This window comes from Hyperolius riggenbachi, chromosome 8 (genome assembly GCF_040937935.1).
Source record: "Hyperolius riggenbachi isolate aHypRig1 chromosome 8, aHypRig1.pri, whole genome shotgun sequence".
Lineage (NCBI taxonomy): Eukaryota > Metazoa > Chordata > Amphibia > Anura > Hyperoliidae > Hyperolius > Hyperolius riggenbachi.
The window spans coordinates 276,487,847-276,514,672 of NC_090653.1; the positions used below are offsets into that span (position 1 = coordinate 276,487,847).

The window sequence follows — 26,826 nt, forward strand, 5'->3', positions numbered from 1 at the left end:
TGCGCAGGCAGCTGCGTGGATCCTCACACAAACCCTAAGACCTCCCTCTACCGATGCCTAACTCTAAGACCTTCCTCTACCGATGCCTAACCTTAAAACCTCCCCCTACTGATGCTTAATCTTAAAACTTCCCTCCCTGCATTCCTTTTCTAATACTCAACTTAAAGTGAGTCTTTGGTGCATACAGATTAACTGTTAACTGAAACAGATAGTAAAATGTTGGTAATCCTTACTGGTATCTTACTATGTCTTAGCCTAAACCTACTCTCACACTGAACCCTCTCTCTACTGGTGCCTAACCCTAAGACCTCCCTTTACCGATGCCTAACCCTAAGACCTCCCTCTACCGATGCCTAACCCTAAGACCTCCCTCTACCGATGCCTAACCCTAAGACCTACCTCTACCGATGCCTAACCCTAAGACCTCCCTCTACCGTTGCCTAACCCTAAGACCTCCTTCTACCATTGCCTAAGACCTCCCTCTACCGATGCCTAACACTAAGACCTCCCTCTAAAGATGCCTAACCCTAAGACCTCCCTCTACCAATGCCTAACCCTAAGACCTCCCTCTACTAATGCCTAACCCTAAGACCTCCCTCTACCAATGCCTAACCCTAAGACCTCCCTCTACTGATGCCTAACCCTAGACCTCCCTCTACCAATGCCTAACCCTAAGACCTCCCTCTACCGATGCCTAACCCTAAGACCGCCCACTACCAATGCCTAACCCTAAGACCTCCCTCTACCGATGCCTAACCCTAAGACCGCCCACTACCAATGCCTAACCCTAAGACCTCCCTTTACCGATGCCTAACCCTAAGACTGCCCACTACCAATGCCTAACCCTAAGACCTCCCTCTACTGATGCCTAACCCTAGACCTCCCTCTACCAATGCCTAACCCTAAGACCTCCCTCTACCGATGCCTAACCCTAAGACCGCCCACTACCAATGCCTAACCCTAAGACCTCCCTCTACCGATGCCTAACCCTAAGACCGCCCACTACCAATGCCTAACCCTAAGACCTCCCTCTACCAATGCCTAACCCTAAGACTGCCCACTACCAATGCCTAACCCAAATACCTCCCTCTACCGATGCCTAACCCTAAGACCGCCCACTACCAATGCCTAACCCTAAGACCTCCCTCTACCAATGCCTAACGCTAAGACCACCCACTACCAATGCCTAACCCTAAGACCTCCCTCTACCGATGCCTAACCCTAAGACCGCCCACTACCAATGCCTAACCCTAAGACCTCCCTCTACTGATGCCTAACCCTAAGACCTCCCTCTACCGATGCCTAACCCTAAGACCGCCCACTACCAATGCCTACATCCCCCCCCCCCTGATGCCTAACCCTAAGACCGCCCACTACCAATGCCCAACCCTAAGACTGCCCACTACCAATGCCTAACCCTACGACCTCACTCTATTGATGCTTAACCTTAAAATCTTCCTCTACCAATGCCTTCCCCCCCGCCCCCCCCCCCCCCCCCCGAATGCCTAGCCCCAAGACTACCCTCTACTGATTCCTTATCCTAAGACTTTCATCTAATGATGCCTAAACCTAAGACCTCCTTCTACTGATGCCTAACCCCTTGACCTACCTCTACTTATGCCTAACACTCAACCAACCCCCCAACTGTAATCTACCCCCACTGCAGAGCTGAGATTTGGGGCAAAGAAGGTGAATTTTGGTGCCTGTAAGTATCCAAAAGCCGGCGCCGATGTGTGCTCAAATTTCCCATCTTTGTTGCAAATCGTGTCTTTTATAATAGGCGCCTATTGTGGTACCTTTTTTTTTGTAAGGGCTCCTGCACCCTTTTTTCCTGAGTGACAGTTTTTACCCCCTTACCAAAAAAATTCTGAAATCTTATCCAGCCATCGAAAAAAATAAATAATAATCAGGTGGGCGCTACAATACATGGAACAGATGGGCTGCAGTTAGGGGGGGAAATGACAGGATACCCAGAGGCTGTGAATATGATGCTTCCAGACCACTGGAAAAGTGTGTAATACAATCTACACCGCATATTCTGGCATATAAGACGACCCCCAACTTTTCCAGTTAAAATATGCATTTTGGAATATATTCGCCCTATAAGACTACCCCACTTGACTCTTGGACATTTGTATACTGTACTGTATGTACTGGTGCTGTACTGTATAAACAGGTACAGATACTGGTGCTGTACTGTATGTGGTAGTAGGGTACCCAGTATGCAACCAAACAATCATGGCAAGCCAATCAGGTACCTTGCCGGCGATTGGGTGGTTGTTGTATAGAAAGCCTTTCCAGTGAGATGCCCCTCACCTCATCATCGGGATCACGTTACATAGTTACATAGTTAAGTCACTTCTTTCCAGGAATCGTGGTGAGTGGATTTTCTTCTACCATACATGTACAGCACCGCCCCTGCTGCTTTCATACGGTTGCCGCATACAGTGGGGATGTGGCCACGGACATTTTTGCGCTCCCCCCACCGTATGCAGCAGACGTAGATTCTCCAGCCTGGCTCGGAAGATTCAGCACCCGCCCTATAAGATGACACCTGGCGTATAAGATGCCCCCCAACTTTTGAGAAGATTTTCCTGGGTTGAAAAGTAGTCCCATATGCCAGAATATACTGTATTATAATCCTAATTTGTAATTACGCCCCTGCCTGATAGGAGGCAGCAGAGGTTTCAGGAGAGGTATTACAGCAGCTAACGTATGCTTGTTTTCCAGGCAGGACCGCTGCGAGAAGAAAAGCATGACCTACATCAAGACCGACCTGCCCGGCCGCTTCCTGTCCAAGAGCCCACGTAAGCCACAAAGTGCCACCCCAGCCAATCATAGTGGCCCAATAATTGGGGTGACATTTCATCCGTCCATCCATCTGCCCCATTCCTCCCATCCATCCACCCAGCTCACTCATTCATCCCATCCATAAATTACTTTTCTCCTATGTTGCTGTCACTTACAGTAGGGAGTAGAAATCTGACAGAAGTAACAGGTTTTGGACTAGTCCATCTCTTCATGGGGGATTCTCAGCAAGGCTTTTATTCTTTATAAAAAATATTCCCTAAAAAGGATTTAAACAATGATGCTGGCCAGCTTCCCTGCTTCCACAGTTTTTTTGGCAGTTGGACGGAGCAACTGCCATTCATTAAGTGCTTTTGAAAATAAATAATTCCCTGAGAATCTCCAATGAAGAGGTAGACTAGACCAAAACCTGTCACTTTTGTCAGATTTGTACTACCTACTGTAAGTGACAGCAACATAGGAGAAAAGTAATTTATGGCTCATTTTACTCTAGAAAAAACATACCATACTTCTTATTTGTATATGTTTGCACATATTTTAAATTTTACAACTTTTACCATAGTGCCCCTTTAAAGGACACCCGACATGACATGATGCGATAGACGTGTATGTACAGTGCCTAGCACACAAATATTTAATCTGTGTTCCTTTTTTACTTTCTCTGAAAGAGTAAAAAATCAGGTATGAAAGTGACAGTTTCTGGCGGAGTCGGGACCGGGTCGGACTATAGTGTTACACTCACTGATAAGGAATTATACAATACAATACAATACAATAACATTTATATAGCGCTTTTCTCCCATAAGACTCAAAGCGCTTAGGCTCTCTCAGATTCAGTAATTAGTAGGATGAAGTATTCACACAACAAAAATTATATTTCTGCAAATGCCAAACTGAACAGGTGGGTTTTCAGTCTGGATTTAAACACGTCCAGGGATGGAGCTGTCCTGATTTGTTGAGGTAAGGAGTTCCAAAACATAGGGGCAGCATGACAGAAGGCTCTGGGACCAAAAGTTTCCAAGTGGACTCTGGGTATGACTAGATTATTAGAACCTGTTGATCTGAGAATGCGGGGATTGCTACGCAGCTGCAACATATCTTTTATGTATCCAGGGCTTAGATTATTCAGGGATTTAAATGTCAGTAGGCCGATCTTGAATAGGACCCTCCATTCTATAGGTAGCCAGTGAAGGGAATGCAGGACTGGTGTTATGTGGCAGTGACGGGGTTGGTTGGTTAGCAGTCTGGCAGCAGTATTCTGTATCAGCTGTAGGCGGTACAAGACCTTTTTTGGAAGGCCAGTGTAGAGAGCATTGCAGTAGTCCAGTCGGGATGTGATGAAGGCGTGGACTAAGGTTGGCAGATCTTCTGGGGGGTGCTTGATTTTTGCAATGTTCTTCAGGTGAAAATAGGATGATTTAACCACAGCAGAGATTTGAGTTCTGAAGTTTAAATCCCCATCAATTAGAACTCCCAGGCTACGCACATGATTAGAGCTGCGTAGATCCGTGCCTCCTATTCCCAGTGGTGAAGACTGCAAGTTAAGTTGTTTTGTTGTCATGCTCTGCCCTCCAATCAGAAGGACTTCAGTTTTGTCTGCATTTAGTTTCAGCCAGTTGTCATTCATCCATTTCTGTAGTTCACGTAAGCAGGCGTTTATAGTTAGAGTTGGGTCTGTCACACCAGGCTTGAAGGAAAGATATAGGCTATCATTCATAAAGGCAGGGCTGGGCCGAGGCAGAGGCTGAAGAGGCTCCAGCCTCAGGGCGCAGTGTGGGAGGGGGTGCACAATTCATTCAGCTGTCATTCCCAATTGTGTTTGAAGCAGAAAGAAATAAGAAAAGGGGATACATGGCAGTGACTGCAAGCCAGATAACTAGATATTAAGGTGTTGGGGAGGTTGTGGGCCCTGTGGCCCTCTTAGTCTAATAGCAATCAGTGTGTGACAGCTGGGGTGGCAGGGATGGAGGGGCGCACTTTGGTGTCTCAGCCTTGGGTGCTGGAGGACCTTGTCCCGCCTCTGCATAAAGGAGCTGTCGGTACAGGGAATCAGTGCGGGAAAACACCGCTGCCGGTGTTTTAGACTTCTGGGTGGGCATTCATAAAAAAACATCCAGGTGCGGTGGCAGTGCGGAGATTCCCCGAACTAGGCAGGCGGTAGGCTGGCGGAGACACGGAAGCTGCAGAGTTGATACATTTCTCCATGTTCTGCTCTGCTGCAGCTGCCTGGGAGGACTGTGTGTCTCCATTCACTTACATTGGTATCGCCACATCACAGGGAGCGGTACTTCCCGACCTCTCATCGCTTGCGGTGATCTTTATGAATTAACATTTTGCTACATTTGTGCCGATAATCACCGCACAAGGCGGTGATTTATCACTCTGTTCGGTAGTGTCATTTTTTTATGCGGAAAGAGCCTTTATGAATGCTGACTTTGCCGAGTGGTCGGTAACGTCAGCTGTTTTTAGCATTCCCGCATGCGGAAATGCTTTATGAATGATACCTATAGTTGGGTGTCGTCTGCATAGCAGTGGTATGTCAGGCCATGTTTTTGGATTAGTTTTCTCAGCGCCGGTAACATGTAAATCGTGAAAAGCAGGGGAGAGAGGATTAAGCCCTGGGGAACCCCATACTTAAGTGATACAGGGGTGGACAGGAAGGGCCCCATAGACACTTTGTGGGTTCTGCCACTCGAGAAGGATTGGAACCACTGAAGAACACAAGACACTTCCATGGCTTCTGAGAGCAGAAAAGAGATACAACGGGTCAATAGTTCATAGATTTTAGCTTTGGCATACTTCAATGAATGAGTCATTGAGAACAGGCCATGAAACAGTGAAAACTTAAGATTAGATTTAAATATAAAATACAACTGTGGGATTGCTAAAAAAAAAAAAAAAAGATCATTTTTGGAGGAGGAGGATAGATACAATTGTTTAGCTCATAATTATTTTTTTTTACCCGTTGGATGTCCTTTAAAGGGATACTGTAGGGGGGTTGGGGGAAAATTAGTTGAAGTTACCCGGGGCTTCTAAAGGTCCCCCGCAGACTTCCTGTGCCCGCGCAGCCACTCCCCAATGCTCCGTCCCTGCCTCCGGTTCACTTGTGGAATTTCAGACTTTAAAGTCTGAAAACCACTGCACCTGCGTTGCTGTGTCTTCACTCCCGCTGATGGCACCAGGAGCGTACTGCGCAGGCCTAGTATGGTCTGTGTCTGCGCAGTACACTCCTGGTGACATCAGCGGGATTGAGGACATGGCAACGCAGGCGCAGTGGTTTTCAGACTTTAAAGTCTGAAATTCCACAAGTGAACTGGAGGCGGGGCCGGAGCATCGGTGAGTGGCTGCGCGGGCACAGGATGTCTGCGGGGGACCATTAGAAGCCCCGGGTAACCTCAACTCATTTCCCCCCGACCCCACTACAGTATCCCTTTAACCATTTAACCACTTCATTTCAAAGGGGTTTTTACCCTAATGGACAATAGCGATTTTCACCTTTTAGTGCTCATCCCTTTCATTTGCCAATAGCTTAATCACTACTAATCACAATGAGATGATCTATATCTTGTTTTTTTTCACCACCAATTGGGCTGTTTGGGGTTTTTTGTTTTCAGTAATTACTTTATTTTCTATGCATTGTAAAGGGAAATACAAGGAAAAAAAATGAAAAAAAATACACTATTTCTCCAATTTCGACCCCTATAGTTTTAATATAAACACTGCTACTTTACATGAAACCCCACACATTGTATCTGCCTATTTGTCCTGGTTATCACAAGATTTTAATTATGTCCCTAGTACAAAATATGGTGACAATATAGTATGTGGAAATAAAGGTGTATTTTCTCTGCTAGAGAAAATAGTGGGGGAAAAAACAGCCACCATGGGTGTTTTTTTCCCCCCACTATTTTCACGCGCATGGGAATGCACGTGCACGCATGGGAATGCACGTGCACGCACGGGAGCGTGCACATGCACGCGTGCAATGGCAGCAGCACTGTCTGACTTATAAAAACATCTTGGAGCCATTAAAGAGACACTGAAGCGAGAATAATTCTCGCTTCAGAGCTCATAGTAAAACGCCGCTATCCTGTGGCTAAACAGGGGTCCCTTCACCCCCAACCCACCCCGCAAAATCAACAACCAAATTGGTCGTAGATTTTTCTGCTCCTGGAGGCAGGGCTAACGGCCGCAGCCCTGCCTCCAGTCGCATTTATCAGTGGCGCATCGCCGCCTCTCCCCCACCCCTCTCAGTGAAGGAAGACTGAGAGGGGCGGGGGAGAGGCGGAGATACGCGCTGACAGACGCGCGTGGGGCAGGGCTGCGGCGGTTAGCCCTGCCTCAAACAGGAAGTAATCCCCCGCTGCACGGAGGGGATTTGGGGTGGTCAGGGACCCTCGTTTAGCCGCGGGATAGCGGCGGTTTAGCAGGGGCACACGTGCCCCTGCTAACTATGAGCTCTGAAGCGAGATTTATTCTCGCTTCAGAGTCTCTTTAAGAAGCTCTAGCAGGACGTTTTTATAAGTCAGCTTGTCATTAAAGAGACTCCGTAACAAAAATTGCATCCTGTTTTTTTATCATCCTACATGTTCCAAAAGCTATTCTAATGTGTTCTGGCTAACTGCAGCACTTTCTACTATGACAGTCTCTGTAATAAATCAATGTATCTTTCCCCTGTCAGACTTGTCGGCCTGTGTCTGGAAGGCTGCCAAGTTCTTCAGTGTTGTGGTTCTGCTATGAACTCACCCTTTCTGGCCCCTCTATGCACACTGCCTGTGTGTTATTTAGATAAGAGAGAAGCTGCTCTAATCAGCTGGATAAATTGTCCTCTGAGCTGGCTGGGCTTTCACATACTGAGGAATTACAAACAAGGGAAAAGCTGTTTGCAGGAAGAAAAGAGCAGCCTGAAACTTCAGTGCATGGGGGAAAGAAACACACAAATGATCTCTTGACATTCAAAAGGAAGGCTGTATACAGCCTGCTTGTGTATGGATGTATTTTCTATGTGTGGACATACTGTACATCAACCTACTTCCTGTTTTGGTGGCCATTTTGTTTGTTTAAAAACAAACTTTTTAAAACTGTTTTTAACCACTTTTAATGCGGCGAGGAGCGGCGAAATTGTGACAGAGGGTAATAGGAGATGTCCCCTAACGCACTGGTATGTTTACTTTTGAGCGATTTTAACAATACAGATTGCCTATCTGGAGGAGTATTCTTGTCCAGATAGATGCCGCTAAAGTCAAACTGGACTAGTAAATCACTTCCAAGCTGCACACTGGCACAGAGGCATGTCATTGTGCACAGGACATGCCTCTGTGTTTTATTAGGATTTGAAAAAACCTCGGATTCTCTTTAAAACTATAGGGGATGGAATTGGAGAAATAGTGTATTTTTTCTTTTTTTTTTTTATCAAAACATTGATATAGGGCCCCATTTCTAACTATGTCCTCTATCTATCTATCTATTCTCTCCACCCATCTACATACACATACATTAGTTGCGATTCGCATCCAGATCCCACCCGCATGTGGAAAAATTAAGCAAGCCATTAAGATTTTTTCCGCACCGCATCGCCTCCAAAAATTCGTATTGGATGGACGTAGCTCCATTCACTAACATGTGTTGCATTTTGGATGTGGAAATTCGCTTACGGAATCCGCATGTAGTGGAAATAGGCCATTAGGGCCCTTTTCCACCAGGAGCGTTTGCGTAGCTGAATTGCAAATCGCTACCGATTTTTAAACCACTAGGGTTTGCTAAATAACATAGGAATGTAGGTATTTTCCACTACTGGGATTTCTACAAAAGTTCAATCGCACTGCAGATCGATTTTTACTGCGATTTTGCTATGCAATGTACTGCATAGGAAAATCGCAATCGCGGGAAAAAATTAGGGACTTGCTGAATCGCAGTTGCTAGCGTTTAGCATAAGCGCTAGCGATTGCTATTGGAAAAGGGCGCTAATGCAAAGCAGAAGATAAGATAAGCTTAAACACATTTCTATATCCATCAGGTAATACACAGCTCCTGAACTGCTTTGTCATTGCAAAAGTTATTTAAAAAATCAAACAAATCTGAAGTGAAAATAAACTTATGAGATATTGAATTCTATGTGTAGTACAGCTAAGAAATAGAACATTAGTTTGTTATGTTATAAATAAAGCTATACAACTGAAAATAAAAATATGAGACTCTTTTCTTCGCTACTAATGTTCCATTAATTATTTGTACTACACATAGAATTCATTATCTCATAAGTTTATTTTCGATGCAGTGTCACTTTAAGAGAACAATTTAAAAATATGTGTTTGTCAAAACCTAAAAAAACATTCTGAAATAAAGTTTTGCATCTCAGAATGTATTTTTTTTTTTATCCTGTTATTTGATTGCACCGTTTTTCCAGCTCTCAGCTCAGCCCCAAAAAAGTATCAGTGAGGCTGCGGCTGCCTCTCGTACTGCCTCAATGCTTCTATCTGAATTACCCTTCTGCTCATAGCGGTCTGTGAAGAAAGCCTTTACCATGTTTGTCTTGTGTAACTAACACAATGTTATCAAAATAACACTGCTATGACTGTAACTACCTCAGGCAGCTGAATAAGACACTCCTCATCATCAATCTTGTTCATAGTGTTCAGACACCCAGTCCTTTGAAGAGGAGGATTAAAGCAAATCTGAATATAATAAATTGTATGTGTAGTACGGATAGTATAAGTAGCAAAGATAAGTCTCTTTTTTTTATTTTCAATTATATAGCTTTATTTTAACATTGCATCATGCTGTCACAGTTGCAGTTTTAAAACCACACTGTCTTTTAAGCTATAAAACAAGCAGAAATAACGACCTTTTGAACTTTCCTGCAGTCAAACCTTATCTCAAGCTGTTTCTTGGCTGAGTGCTTCAGAAAACAGGACTGTCTTGGTCGAATAGAAGCTAGTCGAATAGCTCTTTTGCATAGATGACAGCTGAAGATATTTTTTTTTAACTCTTCCTGTACTGGAAAATAATGTGAGACTATTTTCTTTGTTACTGAGGTTTTATTTCTTAGCTGTACTACACATACAATTCATTATAAATGTATTTTTGCTTCAGGCTTGCCTTAAGTAGTACATTCTGAGAAAAGCTCGCATTTTACTGTCATGATGTTTTAGTCGTTTTAGATGTTTTCCCTAAATAATAGAATGACTTTGCTCTCTTGCTATCAGGTTACGGCAGCGATCACGTGATCTCAGTGGTGGAAAGCAACTATGATGAATACACCTTGATGCACACTAAGAAGACCAAGGGGACTGAGGTCAACACCATTGTGTCCTTGTTCAGTAAGTCTTTAGATCCTAAAATGTGGGCTTTTTGAGTGTCCCCTCTAGCCCTGCCTGACACCTGGCACCTGGTCATTTAGAAAACATCAAGATCTTTACTGAATAGAACAATTTATAAAATTGCTTTTTTTACAGTACAGTGTTACTATTATTATTTAGTCTAAGTATGCCTATTGTATTAGCTTTCTTCACTGTCATTTAACCCCCTTGGCATTATGATTCTTTCCAGATTTTAGGGTCTAAAAGTGGTGCAATTTTTTTTGCACCCTTTCAGACTCTAAAACCTGAAAAAAAAATCATGCTGCCAGGAGATCTGCAGCATTTCTACAATCACTCACCTCCCTGGCTCCAGTGCTGCAGTTTTCCCTCCATCCTCCAGGTGGCGCTGCAACCCTAAAGTGAGATTGCCAGCTGTCGTCATGATGACAGCCAGCGATCTCACCAGGGGGAAGCAGAGCCTTGGAGGAGCGGAAGAAGAATGGCGGCCGATGTCGGGATCCCCTGGGAGGTACGATATGTTGAAAAGCCCGCTGCGAGTATTGCTCGGTGGCTATTCTGAGCACAGGTCGAGATTACTGCCAAGGAGGTTAAGGAGGCCATATATCTTTTGACTTGGCAGCCGATAGACTATCCGATTTGATAAGTATTATCGAATCGGATGAAAATTGGTGCCACCAAGTGCATGCCCGATTGACGATGTGAGCAATTTGGGGCCGAAATTGGTCATATGTATCAATCAGACATGCTGCAAGATGTCAGGCCGTCGTGGTCGATTGGGTGTGGGGTGGTTTCAGCGAGTGATATCGGAACAAATGACGAACGCATGCATGCATTTATACACTACCTGCTCTGTGTCAAGTGTCGCGTTGCCCATCAGTCTTCTGAATCCGCCGCTCTTACATTAGCAGTATACATGAAGCGGCGCATAGTGACATCACACATGCACTACACCGTACAGCGATAATGGAAAATCAGCAATTTCAGAAGACAGATGGGCACCGCGACACACTGGTAATGTATACATGCACACACGGGGGCACATTTATACACAAGGAATGCAGCAGCAAGGTGGCGGATGTGGCGGACTTGGAGAGATTTCATGCTGAAATCGATCAGGATAAGTAACAGCCAGGGGCGGTTCTTAATTAGGTGAAGCAACATGAATCATGTGCTTCAGGGTGGCAAAAATTGGAGGGTGACAAGAGGCAGCCCCCCTCCACAAATGTCCCCCTCCTCGCACTCCGGCTCCTTCCTTAGATGCGGGGTCACTCGCCTGCTCTCAGCATTCCAGCAATGGGATCTCCATCCGCCCGCCCAGTGTCATGTATCCATGGCTACAGCGGTGCCTCATGTGACCTGTTACATGCTGCCAGGTCATATGAGGCGCTGCTGTAGTCAGAGAGGAAGTAGGACTTCATGTGTGGCTGGTGATTCCATCGCTAATCTGCTGAGAGCGGGTGAGTAATGTGGTGCTGGTGCAGCACATACCCGGCATCCTGGGGGTCAGATGCTGCAGGCCAGCAGGGAGGAGATGCTATGGGAGGAGGTGCAGCACATACCCGGCATCCTGGGGGTCAGATGCTGCGGGCCAGCAGGGTGGAGAAGCTATGGGAGGAGGTGCAGCACATACCCGGCATCCTGGGGATCAGATGCTGCCGGCCAGCAGGGAGGAGATGCTATGGGAGGAGGAGGTGCAGCACATAACTGGCATCCCGGGGATTAGATGCTGCGGGCCAGCAGGGAGAAGATGCTGTGGGAGGAGGTGCAGCACATACCCGGAATCCTGGGGATCAGATGCTGTGGGCCAGCAGGGAGGAGATGCTATGGGAGAAGGTGCAGCACATACCTGGCATCCTAGGGGTCATATGCTGCGGGCCAGCAGGGTGGAGAAGCTATGGGAGGAGGTGCAGCACATACCCGGCATCCTGGGGATCAGATGCTGCGGGCCAGCAGGGAGGAGATGCTGTGGGAGGAGGTGCAGCACTGCACATACCCGGAATCCTGGGGATCAGATGCTGCGGGCCAGCAGGGAGGAGATGCTATGGGAGGAGGTGCAGCACATACACGGCATCCTGGGGATCAGATGCTGTGGGCCAGCAGGCAGGAGATGCTATGGGAGGAGGTGCAGCACATACCCGGCATCCTGGGGACCAGATGCTGTGGGCCAGCAGGGAGGAGATGCTGTGGGAGGAGGTGCAGCACATACCCGGAATCCTGAGGATCAGATGCTGCGGGCCAGCAGGGAGGAGATGCTATGGGAGAAGGTGCAGCACATACCCGGCATCCTGGGGGTCAGATGCTGCGGGCCAGCAGGGAGGAGATGCTATGGGAGGAGGTGCAGCACATACCCGGCATCCTGGGGATCAGATGCTGCAGGCCAGCAGGGAGGAGATGCTATGGGAGGAGGTGCAGCACATACCCGGCATCCTGGGGATCAGATGCTGCAGGCCAGCAGGGAGGAGATGCTATGGGAGGAGGTGCAGCACATACCCGGCATCCTGGGGATCAGATGCTGCAGGCCAGCAGGGAGGAGATGCTATGGGAGGAGGTGCAGCACATACCCGGCATCCTGGGGGTCAGATGCTGGGGGCCAGCAGGGAGGAGATGGTATGGGAGGAGGTGCAGCACACACCCCGCATCCTGGGGGTCAGATGCTGCGGGCCAGCAGGGAGGAGATGGTATGGGAGGAGGTGCAGCACATACCTGGCATCCTGGGGATCAGATGCTGCGGGCCAGCAGGGAGGAGATGCTATGGGAGGAGGTGCAGCACATACCCGGCATCCTGGGGATCAGATGCTGCAGGCCAGCAGGGAGGAGATGCTATGGGAGGAGGTGCAGCACATACCCGGCATCCTGGGGATCAGATGCTGCAGGCCAGCAGGGAGGAGATGCTATGGGAGGAGGTGCAGCACATACCCGGCATCCTGGGGATCAGATGCTGCAGGCCAGCAGGGAGGAGATGCTATGGGAGGAGGTGCAGCACATACCCGGCATCCTGGGGATCAGATGCTGCGGGCCAGCAGGGAGGAGATGCTATGGGAGGAGGTGCAGCACATACCCGGCATCCTGGGGATCAAATGCTGCAGGCCAGCAGGGAGGAGATGCTATGGGAGGAGGTGCAACACATACCCGGCATCCTGGGGATCAGATGCTGCTGGCCAGCAGGGAGGAGATACTATGGGAGGAGATGCTATGGGAGGAGGTGCAGCACATACCCGGCATCCTGGGGATCAGATGCTGCGGGCCAGCAGGGAGGAGATGCTATGGGAGGAGGTGCAGCACATACCCGGCATCCTGGGGGTCAGATGCTGCGGGCCAGCAGGGAGGAGATGCTGTCTTGGAGGAAGCAGAGGGAGGTAAGCGTAGTGCCAGTGCCTGCAATGTACAGTCAGATGTGTCCCCTCTCTGGTCTGGCTTTGCACACACACGTTAGGGGTGTCCTCACAATGTAATGCTTCAGGTGGCAAAAAGTCTAGGACTGGCCCTGGTAAGAGCTTTTGAGGAACGTTTTATAAAATCTTAAATGCTGCATGTTATTCTACTCCAATGAGTTATCCTGTGAATCCAGAATAAAGAGGTATGGTACGGAGATATGATCTGCCATGTTATCTGACTGGATAGTGTACTGGTTAAGGGCTTGAATCCTGGCTAGGGTCAGTACCCATTCAGCAAGAAGTCCTTGGGCAAGACTCCCTAGCACTGCAGGCCTCTTGAGCGCGTCCCAGTGGCTGCAGCTCTTGAGTGCTTTGAGAACAGGAGAAAAGCGCTATACAAATGTTAGGATTATTATTACCACCAGTATTATTATTATTATCTCTATTACAGGCAGAAGCAAAGACGTGAGACCAGAACTCATTAAGAAATTCAAGGATCTCGCCCTTGAATATGGCCTGTCCAGTGATAACATCCTCGTCCTGCCACAAACCGGTATGTTCCGCGCCTGAGCCTCATCACCTGACCCCTCCTCATGCCTATTAACTGCAACCAGCTACTCACAATACATGGCCCAAGGGAGAGCAAGGAATTTGTCCCCCAATTTGCTCCTATTGTTGCTCCTGAGACTACCACCTTTTATATTAAGGCTACAGAGGTCCATGAAGGTCCAAGAGACAGGAAGTGGAGAAGAATTGCTGACAGCAATAAAAAATCCCAAGCATTTAAAATCTATTTCCATATCAGAAAAAAAAAACATGTAAAGAAGTTCCTGGAATTAGTATATAATCACGGGGCAGCAAAACGCAACTCCAAAGGTATAACTATAGGGTGGGAGCAGAACCTGCAGCTGCACGATGCTCAGGGATAGGAGGGGCCCAACTTCAGTAGAACGCACCACCGGTCGATTTGGTACGGCCCAGTTCCAGGCTAAAGGTGGACTGCTAAAGGTGGACTTCTTGAATACTGCATTACAACAGATCTTCCAGGCCTGTTTTTAACCAAAGACATTCCAGGCCACTGCCTGTAGCGCTATTGAAACTTGGGGGTGCTGCAGCAATGCCTGCTGACAGCGATCAATAACATCACTTCAGCAACACCAGCTCCCCATTGCATCCCCCTGCTCTGCACTCCCCCTCGTTCTCAGTCTGTTGCCAATAGGGAAACTCTAAAGACTGCTTTGCCCCGCCCTTTGAACAAAACCTTGTCCATAAACAGAACCAGCCCCCCCCCCACCCCCCATTGAGCCCCAGCCTCCTCTCAAGCCCACAGGTTTACGTTCACACAGAATGTACTTGTCTCTCTGGGTTGGGACCCCACAGACCCTGCTGCTGCAGTGGTTTCTCTTCTAGTAGCTGGGCCTCTGTACAGGCTGCCAACTTTCATAGAGAGAAGATGGCAACAGAGACAGTATTACGTAAAATGGGTTTAAAGTGGGGCCCCCTTACTATTTGTAACAGATGTCATCCAATATCAGAACAACACCACCACTAGATTTCGACTAATTGCTGCATCGACTGACACACGTACCATCTACAATATTGTAACTCTGTGCTTTCTTCCCACAGACAAGTGCATGTCTGAAGCCTAAGAGGTGAGTGAATCATGCAGAAAAATGTCAGTTTTGTATTTTATTAATCCAGTGTCTGTGTCCACTTCAGAAGGCCGATTAAAGTGCTGAAAGGTGCTGACAACTGTGATTACGTCGCCTCTCTTAAGGCCCCTTTCGGCACTTTAATCGGCCTGAAGAGGTGGGCAAATAAACGTTGCCGCTTTTGGTACTCCAGTCGGTAATATTTTGACAGTAAAACAGGAATTGGCTTTACAGCTCCAGTAAATAACTAAAAAAAAAAAGTCTCCAATGTTACAAAAGCAAAGACCCCAGACCAGTAGACTGCTAACCAAACCCTACTGCTTCCCAATGGCAGTAACCTGAGTTTATAGCAGTGCAGCAAAGTTAGATCGTCCCTGTCCTTGCAAAGACTGCCAATTCACCTAACAGGTGGCGATATAAACCACATACAGGTAGCCCCCGGTTAAGGAACAAGATAGGGACTGTAGGTAAATGTTGTTCATCTCCTCTATGCCACCCTGTGCCTCCTGCGTCCCCCTTTGTGTCACACTCAGGCCCGGATTTACATCACTGGAGCTTATAAGCACAGATGTCCTGGCACCCTAGACCTTTCCCTCCATGAACCTACAAACGCCCGCTGAACTGAACCGCAAGTGTGCTGGCTGGCTCAGCTGTCACCTCTTACTTACTTCCCCTGGGTAGCTACAGGTGTCTCTTAGCATTAGGTAGCCATAAGGTACCCTCAGTATTAAGTAGCTAGAGGAAGGGAGATCTCGTCAGTGGATTGCTGAGAGATAGCCTCTCATTTACACTCTCATCAGGACTCTGCTTAGGGAAGGAGGGAGGAAAGCACTCAGGGAGGGGAGTGAGCCACATTTCTATCATCAGGCGCCCGTAGGCACGTGTCTACAGTGCCTTATGGTAATATATGGTATATAATATAACACTGCGTGCTGTCACGCAGGTGCACTGAACAGGTATGCAGTGACTGGTATAAATACAATGTGCAGCTGTCACACACACAGGTACCGTGAACAGGTATGCAGTGACTAGTATTACAAATGTGCAGCTGTCACACACACAGGTACTGTGAACCGGTATGCAGTGACTAGTATTACAAATGTGCAGCTGTCACACACACAGGTACCGTGAACAGGTATGCAGTGAGTGGTATATAATATAACACTGCGTGCTGTCACACAGGTGCACTGAACAGGTATGCAGTGACTGGTATTACAAATGTGCAGCTGTCACACACATGCAGTGAAAAGGTAGCCACTGAATGTGCTGGGCCTGGCAGTGGCACAGTTGGAATTAGCAAGGGGCCAAGGGCCAGCTGCGACTGACTGACAGGGCTCTATATGCAAGTGTCAGTGGGCCACACAAAAAAAAAAATAACAGATTACAAGAACAAGATTAGCTCTCAAAAGAGCTGTTGAGGGGTGCTTTTTAGCAATAAGTATCAGCAAGGAGCAAGCTAACAAGCCTAACTAAGCTTTCCCCTATGTCTCTGCAGCAACCTCTGCCTTCTGTAATTACTGCAGCCACACCGAGTGAGGAAATGTGCAGCTGCCTTATATAAGGGGGGGGGGGGGGGCTCCAGGAGGGAGTGTAGCCTGATTGGCTGCCCTGTGTCTGCTGACTATGATGTAGAGGGTCAAAGTTGAGCCTAATGATGTAGTATAGGGGGTGGGTCGAACTCGCATATAGTTCGCAGTTCACCTCGAACGAGAACGACCGATGTCCGTGTGAATCGGTTTGCGGTCGAACCGTTCGTGCCATCTCTAGTTGAGACTACTGGTTAGTTGAGATCTGGTCGGATAACTGAGATTCTGCTGCACTGCGTATCAACAATTATTGCAGGAATGCTGAATAAAACATGTAAACACAGGGAGTCAACATTATAGGAAACCTGATTTTACTTATTAAACAAAACACAGTTGGATTTACTGTTCACTGCACCTGTGTGTGTGTGACAGCTGCACATTTGTAATTCCAGTCACTGCATACCTGTTCAGTGCACCTGCGTGACAGCATACAGTGTTATATACCAGCAGTCACTGCATAACTGTTCACTGCACCTGTGTGTGTGACAGCTGCACATTTGTAATACCAGTCCGACCGTGCATACCTGTTCATGTTCACTGCACTTGTGTAACAGCACGCAGTTTTCTATACTAGTCACTGCATACCTGTTCACTGCACCTGTGTAACCGCACATTGTTGTACCAGCAGTCACTGCAACCTTTTCACTGCACCTGTGTAACTGCACATTGTTGTACCAGAAGTCACATTTTCACTGCACCTGTGTAACCACACATCGTATTAGTCAAGTAAGTGCATACCTTTCACTTCATCCCCCCAATATGGGCAAAACAAGAGGCAGAGCCAGAAGCAGGCCAACCGGCAGGTCTGTTCGAGGTCGTTCTGTCGTGATTTCGTGCGGCCCGCGACCAAAGTACAGTGTTCAGAAGAAGGCACGTGCCATCAACCCCCAAAATTGTCAGGGCGTAGTTGGCTATTTAACACAGAACACTTCATCTTCCTCAGCTTCCACACGGAACCGTGACATATCTTCCTCCTCCTGCTCTAATCCTGGTACCCCACTTAACACTCCGTTGGCAGCCATCACCAAAGTGCCATCATCCCAGGGCTCAGCGGTGTGGAAATTTTTTGTGTGTGTCTGCCTCAGATGAGAGCAATGCCCTCTGTACTCTCTGCCACCGAAAATTGAGCCGTGGAAAGACCAAGACCCGTGTAGGGACAACTACCTTACGAAGGCACCTGATTACAAAGCACAAACTGCAATGGGATGACCACCTGAGGAAAAGCAGCACACAAAAGCAAAGCCACACACCGCAGTGTAAGATACTATCATGCAATTATTTCTCAAAAAAGGTGATACCTAAACTATACCGTGATGTTGAAAGGCAAGTGGTGTCATCTCTGGCACACAGCGTTGGGTCAAGGGTCTATTTGACCACGGATGCCTGGTCTGCAAAGCACGTTCAGGCCTGCCCGAAGACTAAGTCAGTCCCCACACACAGCATCTCTGCCTGCCTGCCCCAAGACTAAGTCGTCCCCACACAGCATCTCTGCCTGCAGGCCGCTTGACTGCCTTCTCCACCACCACCAACAGGGTCCAGGACTCCAGGCGGATTCCTGAAATTTTAAGGCCGCAGCGGCCGCTAACAAAACCAATAACAGTTTTTTTCTGGTCTGCCTAATTTTTCTGGCTGCACTGCAGCTGCAACAACAAAACAAAAAGCATGTGCATGTGTCAATTCCCCTTCGTGATCGTTACCTTGCTGCGGTGAAGGGGCTTGCGTATCACAATGAAGTAATAACCGCCGGCTATATGAGTGTCTGGGGGGGGGGCACACCCAAGATAATAAGGTCGTTGCTTCATTGTGGACAGACCAAATTCGATCAGCTGGACAGTCACTGTTGTTCTGTCATTGAGCTACCTCAGCCCGACCATATGGGCTGGAAAGCCGCCATCACCTGCACTCTTGCCATCGCGCACACCAGTCCAGCATGGCCATCACTACAATACCTTTCACTGCATCTGTGTGACTACACATTGTATTATTATACCAGTCAGTGCATACCTTTCACTGCATCTTTGACTGCACATCGTATTATACCTGGCAGTCAGTGCATACCTTTCACTTGAATGGATGGCAGACTTGCCCTCCATAACAGATTGTCGTTAAAGTATTTAACGTTTTTTCGTCTCATATACAGCAGGGCCTCGAAAGAGTCCTCCTGTATTGTTATTTTTCGTCACTACCTCTTTGAGTCGGGACTTGCGTGCTGTGCCTGCTGCCTTCCTTGGATGTGTGGTTGTAGCCGTTCCTGCTCCTTTGCCCACAGCAGCAGCCAGGTGTCCGTGAGGGAAATCTTTGAGCGGAAGAACCCAATGTCTGCCAGTCACCCCCTTGTCTGACAGCTGGCTTGGTGGAACTGTTAGCTCGCCAGCTTTTACCATACTAGCTGGTGGACTCTGAGGCCTTCCGAAAATTTGTGGCGATTGGGACACCACAGTGGTATTGCCTTATTTTTCTAAAAAGGCGATACCCAAACTGTACCGTGATGTTGAAAGGCAAGTGCTGTCATTCTCTGGCACACAGCGTTGGGTCAAGGGTCTATCTGACCAGAGATGTCTGGTCTGCAAAGCACGGTCAGGGCAGGTACATTACTTATACAGCACATTTGGGTCCTTCCTTGGATGTGTGGTGTTAGCCGTTTCTCAGGCTCCCACTCCGGACCGGAATCGAACCCCAATTCCCCGGCCATTACCGGTGGTCACCATGGTACTGAGAAAGTAATATGGAAAGTTTATCACACAGTTGAATGAATGGCAGACTTGCCCTCCATAACAGATTCTTGTTGAAGGTAATGAAGAGCCAGCAGAAAAAGTAATTTAAAAAAATAGATGTAAGCTTTAACAATGGTAGAGAAAGAACCATCGAAAGTTGATAAGGCAGTCAGACATTACCTGACATCACTGAGGAAGAGCAATCTGGCCATGGTGCGCACCAGTCCAGCACAGCCGTCGCTACGCAAACAGCTGTTTGCGGTGCGTTACACAGTGAGTTTGGTGTGTCAGTGTAAAGCAGAACTCTAATTACACTCCCTGATTGATGTATACACATGCAAGATGTTTTAAAGCACTTTAGGCCTCCAATTTAGCATGCAATGTGATTTCTGCCCTTAAAATGCTGCTGTGCGTCAAAACCAGATTTTCACTGGGACTTTTGGTGTGTATCCCACTCCGCCATGCCCCCCTCCAGGTGTTAGACCCCTTGAAACATCTTTTCCATCACTTTTGTGGCCAGCATAAATGTTTGTAATTTTCAAAGTTAGCATCCCCATTGAAGTCTATGGCGGGTCGACCGTTTGCGCGAACCCAAATTTTTTGGGGAGGTTCGCGTTCCAGTTTTACGAACCTAAAATTGAAGGTTCGAGTTATCTCTAGTCTCAACCAACCAGCACAAATAGCTGGCAGTACTCACAGTGGTGAAGACAACTTTTTAGGCTGCTTGTGGGCTCTGCTGTGGTTAAAGACTGGGGTCCATAGATCCCCCAAAAGCAAATATACTTTCAAGTACTGTATTTTAACATTTAATATAGAGTTCATGGTATGTACAGTATATACAGGGGGGTACAAGTACTGTATTAGCTAGCTAGGCCTATTTTTAACCAGTTAACCTGCTGGGCGGTCTGGACGAGCTCAGCTCGTCCAGTACCGCCGGAGCCTGCCGCTCAGGCCCTGCTGGGCCGATTTGGCTCAAGTAAAAAGCAGCACACGCAGCCGGCACTTTGCCAGCCGCGTGTGCTGCCTGATCGCCGCCGCTCTGCGGCGATCCGCCGCGAGCAGCGGCGAAAGAGGGTCCCCCCAGCCGCCTGAGCCCAGCGTAGCCGGAACAAAAAGTTCCGGCCAGCGCTAAGGGCTGGATCGGAGGCGGCTGACGTCAGGACGTCGGCTGACGTCCATGACGTCACTCCGCTCGTCGCTATGGCGACCAGGGAAGCAAAACAAGGAAGGCCGCTCATTGCGGCCTTCCTTGTTTATTCTGGGCGCCGGAGGCGATCGGAAGAACGCCTCCGGAGCGCCCTCTAGTGGGCTTTCATGCAGCCAACTTTCAGTTGGCTGCATGAAATAGTTTTTTTTTTATTAAAAAAAAACCCTCCCGCAGCCTCCCTGGCGATCTTATCAGAACGCCAGGCAGGTTAACCACTGACGGGTTTTCCCCTTCTGTACCAGAGCAATTTTCACCTTCCATTCATTTGCCAATAATAGCTGCTTATCACAAGGAAATTATCTATATCTTGTTTTTTTCCCCACCAACTAGGCTTTATTTGAGAGGTACATTTTGCTACAAATTATTTTTTTTCTAAATGCAATTTAACGGAAATAATAAGAACAAAGATTGAAAAAATAATCATTATTTCTCAGTTTTCGGCCATTATAGTTTTAAAATAAAACAATCTACTGTAGATAAAACCCACACATTTTATTTGCCTATTCGTCCCAGTTATTGCAATGTTTAAATTATTTCCCTAGTACAATGTATGATGCCAATATTTTATTTGGAAATAAAGGCGTATTTTTCCTGTTTTGCATCCATCACTAATTACAAGCCCATTTATCATATATGCAAAAATAACAGTAATATACCCTCAAGACATAAATATAAAAAAATTCAGTCCCTTTGGTAACTATTCATGTTTTTTTTTTATATACAACTTTTTTTTTGTGTAACTATGGGAGAGTGAGGGAGGTAAGGGGTTAATTTTAATGTCATATGTTTTTATTTAAAAAAAAAATGTATGTAGGTATAATTTGGCTCAAGATGTCCCCCCGCCCCCCCCCCTTTTTCTTCCTGTGTGTACTGTGTGCGAGTACGTGTTACTTAATTTGTTACAATGACCGCAGGGATCTCATTGATGCCGGTGATCATTGGCACAGGGAATTTTTACGAGTGTAAATTGAAATGTGTATTTTTACTTTTGCATGTTTTTTTTTTTTTTTACACTACTAGATGTCTGTGTGTTTAGAACAAGCACAGGGACAGTGTTGTTATAGCAAAGATCCCTGGCTTCTCGTTGCAGCCATGATCTTTGCCTTACTTTGATTGGTTCAGGGAAGACTTCTTACCTTTCACCAATCGCGGCTCTCCGGGTTCCAATGGGAGGGGGGGGGGCGTGTACGGTAGCAGCTGCAGCGGAGGAAGTTTTTAAATGGCTGTTGGTCCGTTAAGAGGGACCAACAGGACATTTTAAAATGACACACGGGCAGGTAGTGGTTAAAGGGATACTTAAGTCACCTAAAAAAAATGACTTTTACTCACCCGGGGCTCCCTTCAGCCCCCTGCAGCTGAACGGTGCCCTCGCCGTGTCCCTCCGATGCGCCTAGACTCGCCGGCGGCCACTTCCAGTTTGGCCGTCACCGGCCGACAGGCTGGGAGCGCGGCTGATTACCCGCGTCCCTGGCCGCAATTGCGCCCTCTATAATGCTATTGTGGCCGGGAACGCGGCTAATGAGCTGCGTTCCCAGCCTGTCGGCCGGTGACGGCCAAACCGGAAGTGGCCGCCGGCGAGTCGAGGCGCATCGGAGGGACACGGCGAGGGCACCGTTCAACTGCAGGGGGCTGAGGGGAGCCCCGGGTGAGTAAAAGTCATTTTTTTTAGGTGACTTAAGTATTCCTTTAAAGAGAGCTTGAGTCAAATAAAGAAAAAGATAGATACTTAAAGGGAACCAGAGATGAAGCACCCTCATGTATTTTACCATATATATCAGTGGGAACATTAGAGAAAACACCTACCCTGCTCTCTGTTTCATTCTTCACTGCTCAGCCTGCTTCTAATCAGCCCTGATAAAAGCCCCGACTGAGCATTCAGTCTGGCTTTACTCATAGCTCAATCTGTGTTCTCTCATGTCTTTTCAAGTCCAAGCCTGCCCCCTGCTGGCTCTGCTCAGGAATCATTATAGCTGAGTCATTATAGCAAAGCCAGACTTAATGCTCAGTCTGGGATTTTATCAGGTCTGATAAGAAACAAGCTGAGCAGCGAAGAATGAAACAGAGAGCAGGGTAGGTGTTTTCTCTAATTTTCCCACTGATCTATATGGTAAAATACATGAGGGTGCTTCGTCTCTGGTTCACTTTTACTAGATAGAGGGAAGCCTTTGGATAGCCCAGAAGGTTTCCTTGTGTAACTAACCCCAGAATCTGCATTACTTAGATCTTTCAGTATATAAAGGGATGATTTGGCAACTCTGGTAGCTATAAGTTTGAGAAACATCGTAAGCTGTTTGCAGAAGTGTCACCATGTTTGTCAAAACAAAAATTTGCCTTCTTAAAACCGAAGGTATTTGCGATCATTCAGATTGGACTGAGCATATGATGTCTCCCACAAAGCATCAATATGCAAATCATCCTTTGTTATCCCTGGAAGCTAACCACACCTCCAGAACCGCTGGAATGCAATGATGTGTCAGCTTGTTCATTGTACAGAGCCACTATAACCCAACATGCATATAGACTGTTTCGGATTGGTTGATCCTCATCAGTGCATGGCATGGATTAATGTGGCTCTATGGAGTATGACTTGAAGCACTCAGAGTTCCAGATCACCCAGGAGTGTGTAAGGGGCTACAAAGGACCAAAAAGCCCTCTTAACAGGAGGTATTTGTGATTATTCAGATTGGAGTGTTCATGTTTGTCATTTTCTTCCATCCAGAGTGAAGATGCAGCCCCCAACCTGTCCACTAGATGGCGTCTATGTCATAGCTGGGATTAGCACGCTGTGGTTATGTCTTGTCATGTCTGCACGCAATAAATACCTGCATGAACCCCCAAAATCTGCCTCAGACTTTTATTGACTGATTCTTAATCAGGAAATCACCCTATTTAAAGGGCGACTCTGCTTCAATACAAAACATGTATAGAAAATATGTAACCACTACATAAACCATCCTTATTCCTCTAAATCTGATCAAGCAGGCAGGAAGTATTAAATTGGGGTATAGACCTGGAGGACAACTGCACAGGATGTCATATCCTCTTCCTTTAGCTGTTCACATCCTGAGGGAGTTTCCCACACTTCAGAGTGCTCACACTGTGGGAGTGGCTACGAATCTACACACACCTCCACCCTAAAGGGGCCCATACACTGGTCGATTTCAGTGATCGATTCGATAGAATTGATCGATCACAAATCGATGCACGATTGAATGGGCAATCGATCAATTTGTGGCCAATTTCGATTGATTTGATCTATCTGACTGGATGGAAAATCGATGGCCTATAGCGTTGCATTGAATCTAATGGTGCAGTAATGCCTTTAGGTCGATTTTCAATAGATTTAATTCTAAAATCTATAGGAAATCTGTTCCTAGTGTGTGGCACACATCAGATAGATTCCTGTCAGATTCGACCTGACAGGCATCTGACAGAAATCTGATGGTCGAATCTGCTGCAAATCTATCAGTGTGTGGCCACCTTAAGGCTTACTTGTGGACATGCAAGTTCCCAACGGCCCCACTAATGGCCATTCATGGCACTCCCAAATGCATAAAGGGTTAATGGATTCAATGCATAGGCTCTCTTGTACTCACCTCTAATTAATCTTTATTAATTAATCAAGTGAAGAAAAAAGTTACACCATAACAACCTATAGTAGAATGTAGAACATTATGCAGGATACCCGCTTTTACCTTAATCCCGAGCTGGGGTCGGGACAGAAAACCACAGCTCAGAGCAGTAATTCCAACCTCTGCTCGGGGTAGCCGCCGGAGGTTGAATGCAGAGCAATGCGCGCAGTGGGAGCGTTTCTACATACCTCCCAGGGATCCCGACGTCGGCCAGCATTCTTCTTCCTCTCCTCCGAGGCTCTCTTTCCTCCCGGTGAGATCGCCGGCTGTCGTCATGACAACAGCCGCCAATTTCGCTTTAGAGTTGCAGCGCCACCCGGAGGATGGAGGCATAACTGCAGCGCTGTATCCCAGGGAGGTGAGTGATTGTAGAACTGCTGGCAGCATGATTTTTTCCAGGTTATAGGGTCTAAAAAATCATAAGGGGTCAAAGAAAACCTGGAAGAAAAAAAAATGGGGGGTACTTACCTCAGGAGGAAGAAGCCTCTGGATCCTAATGATGCTTCCCCCTTCCTCCTGTGCAGCACTGGTCCAGCGCTGCCTGGGACCCCGACAGCAGCAAACGGCGATATTTACCTTTGCAGTCCAGCACACAGTACAAGCTACCCCCTTGGGCTGCGGCCGTAATAGCAGAGCCTGATCGGGTCCCCTCTACTGCACATATGCCTCTTTTTTTTTTTTTTTTCTTACAGTGTCTCTTTAATTATTGTTTTTAGCATCAGAAACACTTCCTGTATCTATATAGTGCTGTATATTGTATGTTACCCCGCCCTCCCAGTGATGCTTAGCCTTGGCTATTTAGTTATGCAGCCTTCTCCTCCCAGCAATATATAGAAAGTGTTTCTAATGCTTAAACTAAGATCATTAACTTACATTGGGTACCCTAAATAATGAACTGAATTCTACTATATGTCACTAAAGTCCCTCTTTAAAGAAAACACAAGGGGAAAATAAACTGATGAGATAAACAATTGTATCTATCCTCCATCTCCTAAAATTATTATTATTTTTTTATATCACACAGATTTATATTTAAATTTACTTTTTTAAGTTCTTACTGTTTCATTGTCTCTGCTCAGTGACCTATTAATTGAAATATGTCAGAGCTAAAAATCTATAAACTATTAACCCTTTTTATCTATTTTCTGCTCCCAGAAGCCATTTTCTGTCAGAAAAGTGTTTTATGGCTGTAATTCCTTATCAGTGAGGGTTACGCTGTAGTCTAACCTGGTCCGACTGGACAAAAACTGTCACTTGCATTCCTGATATTTAACTCTTTCAGGCAGAAAATAAAAAAAGGAACAAAGCCTAGGTATTTGTGTGCCTGGCACTGTACTGCACTGTAAGATGTTAGTGCTATAGAAATACATAATAATAATAATAATATTGTAGTACAACTAGACTATGACTATTAGACTTTTTGCCGCCTCTAGGTAAACTTGTGAGGATGCGCCCCCTCCTCAGTCAGGACAGCAGTGCCACCTCCTCCCTTCTGCTGTGCAAGTCAAATGAAGCACTGCTGCTCTCTGTTTCTCTTTGCTTCATGAGATAATCAGCCCTGTAGTATGGTAAGGTATTAGACTAGGCTGGAGGAAGGTTGGGGCAGGTGATCTCAGGCATTGCAGCCAGTTCCTTCACATAGATCTGGATCCAGGAACATTTTTGCAAACAAAGCTATGGTTGAGCTCCGCTCACAATCACAAATCCACACATACTTTTTATTTGCATATCTTAATCTATTTTGACAAGATAATAATTGTTTAAACTTCAAATTGAGCCCAAGGATGCTGCTGACACATTAATTAATCTGGCTGTCACTTAATGTAAACAGGAAATCTTAGAGGCAGATATTAACTGTTCAGAGTCAGAAAATGTAATTTTCAGAATCTGCAGTGAGCAAAATGGCCACCTCCATAACACAGAAACAAGATGGCTGCCTCATAACACAGAGACAAGATGGCCACCCCATAACACAGAGATAAGATGGCCACCCCATAACACAGAGACAAGATGGCTACCCCATAACACAGAGACAAGATGGCCACCTCATAACACAGAGATAAGATAGCCACCCCATAACACAGAGACAAGATGGTCACCTCATAACACAGAGACAAGATGGCTGCCACCATAACACAGAAACACGATGACCGCCCCACAACAAAGAGACAAGATGGCTGCCCCACAACAAAGAGACAAGATGGCTGCCCTACAACACAGAGACAAGATGGCCACCCCATAACACAGATACAAGATGGCCGCCTCATAACACAGAGACAAGATGGCCGCCTCATAACACAGAGACAAGATGGCCACCCTATAACAGAGACAAGATGGCCTCCCCATAACACAGAGACAAGATGGCTGCCCCATAACACAGAAACAAGATGGCCGCCCCATAACACAGAGACAAGATGGCCAACCCATAACGCAGAAACAAGATGGCCACTCCATAACACATATACAATAAAAAAACAAATATATCAGCGCAACCAATCACAAAGTCCAGAATGAGATAAGCTGCCAAAGTCCAA

At 46.8% G+C, this 26,826-nt stretch overlaps 1 protein-coding gene across 1 annotated transcript in view; it reads left to right on the top strand.

Moving 5' to 3' along the window:
- The window catches only part of LOC137527910 (lipocalin-like), a 30,249-nt gene extending 6,749 nt beyond the window's left edge, over nucleotides 1-23,500 (top strand). The window contains exons 3-7 of the mRNA XM_068248965.1: nucleotides 2,731-2,807; nucleotides 10,014-10,127; nucleotides 13,953-14,054; nucleotides 15,128-15,153; nucleotides 23,380-23,500. Coding sequence (XP_068105066.1) covers nucleotides 2,731-2,807; nucleotides 10,014-10,127; nucleotides 13,953-14,054; nucleotides 15,128-15,150 — 316 coding nt within the window. The 3' untranslated portion in view covers nucleotides 15,151-15,153; nucleotides 23,380-23,500. The remainder of the gene's footprint in view (nucleotides 1-2,730; nucleotides 2,808-10,013; nucleotides 10,128-13,952; nucleotides 14,055-15,127; nucleotides 15,154-23,379) is intronic.
- Nucleotides 23,501-26,826: the final 3,326 nt, after the last annotated feature.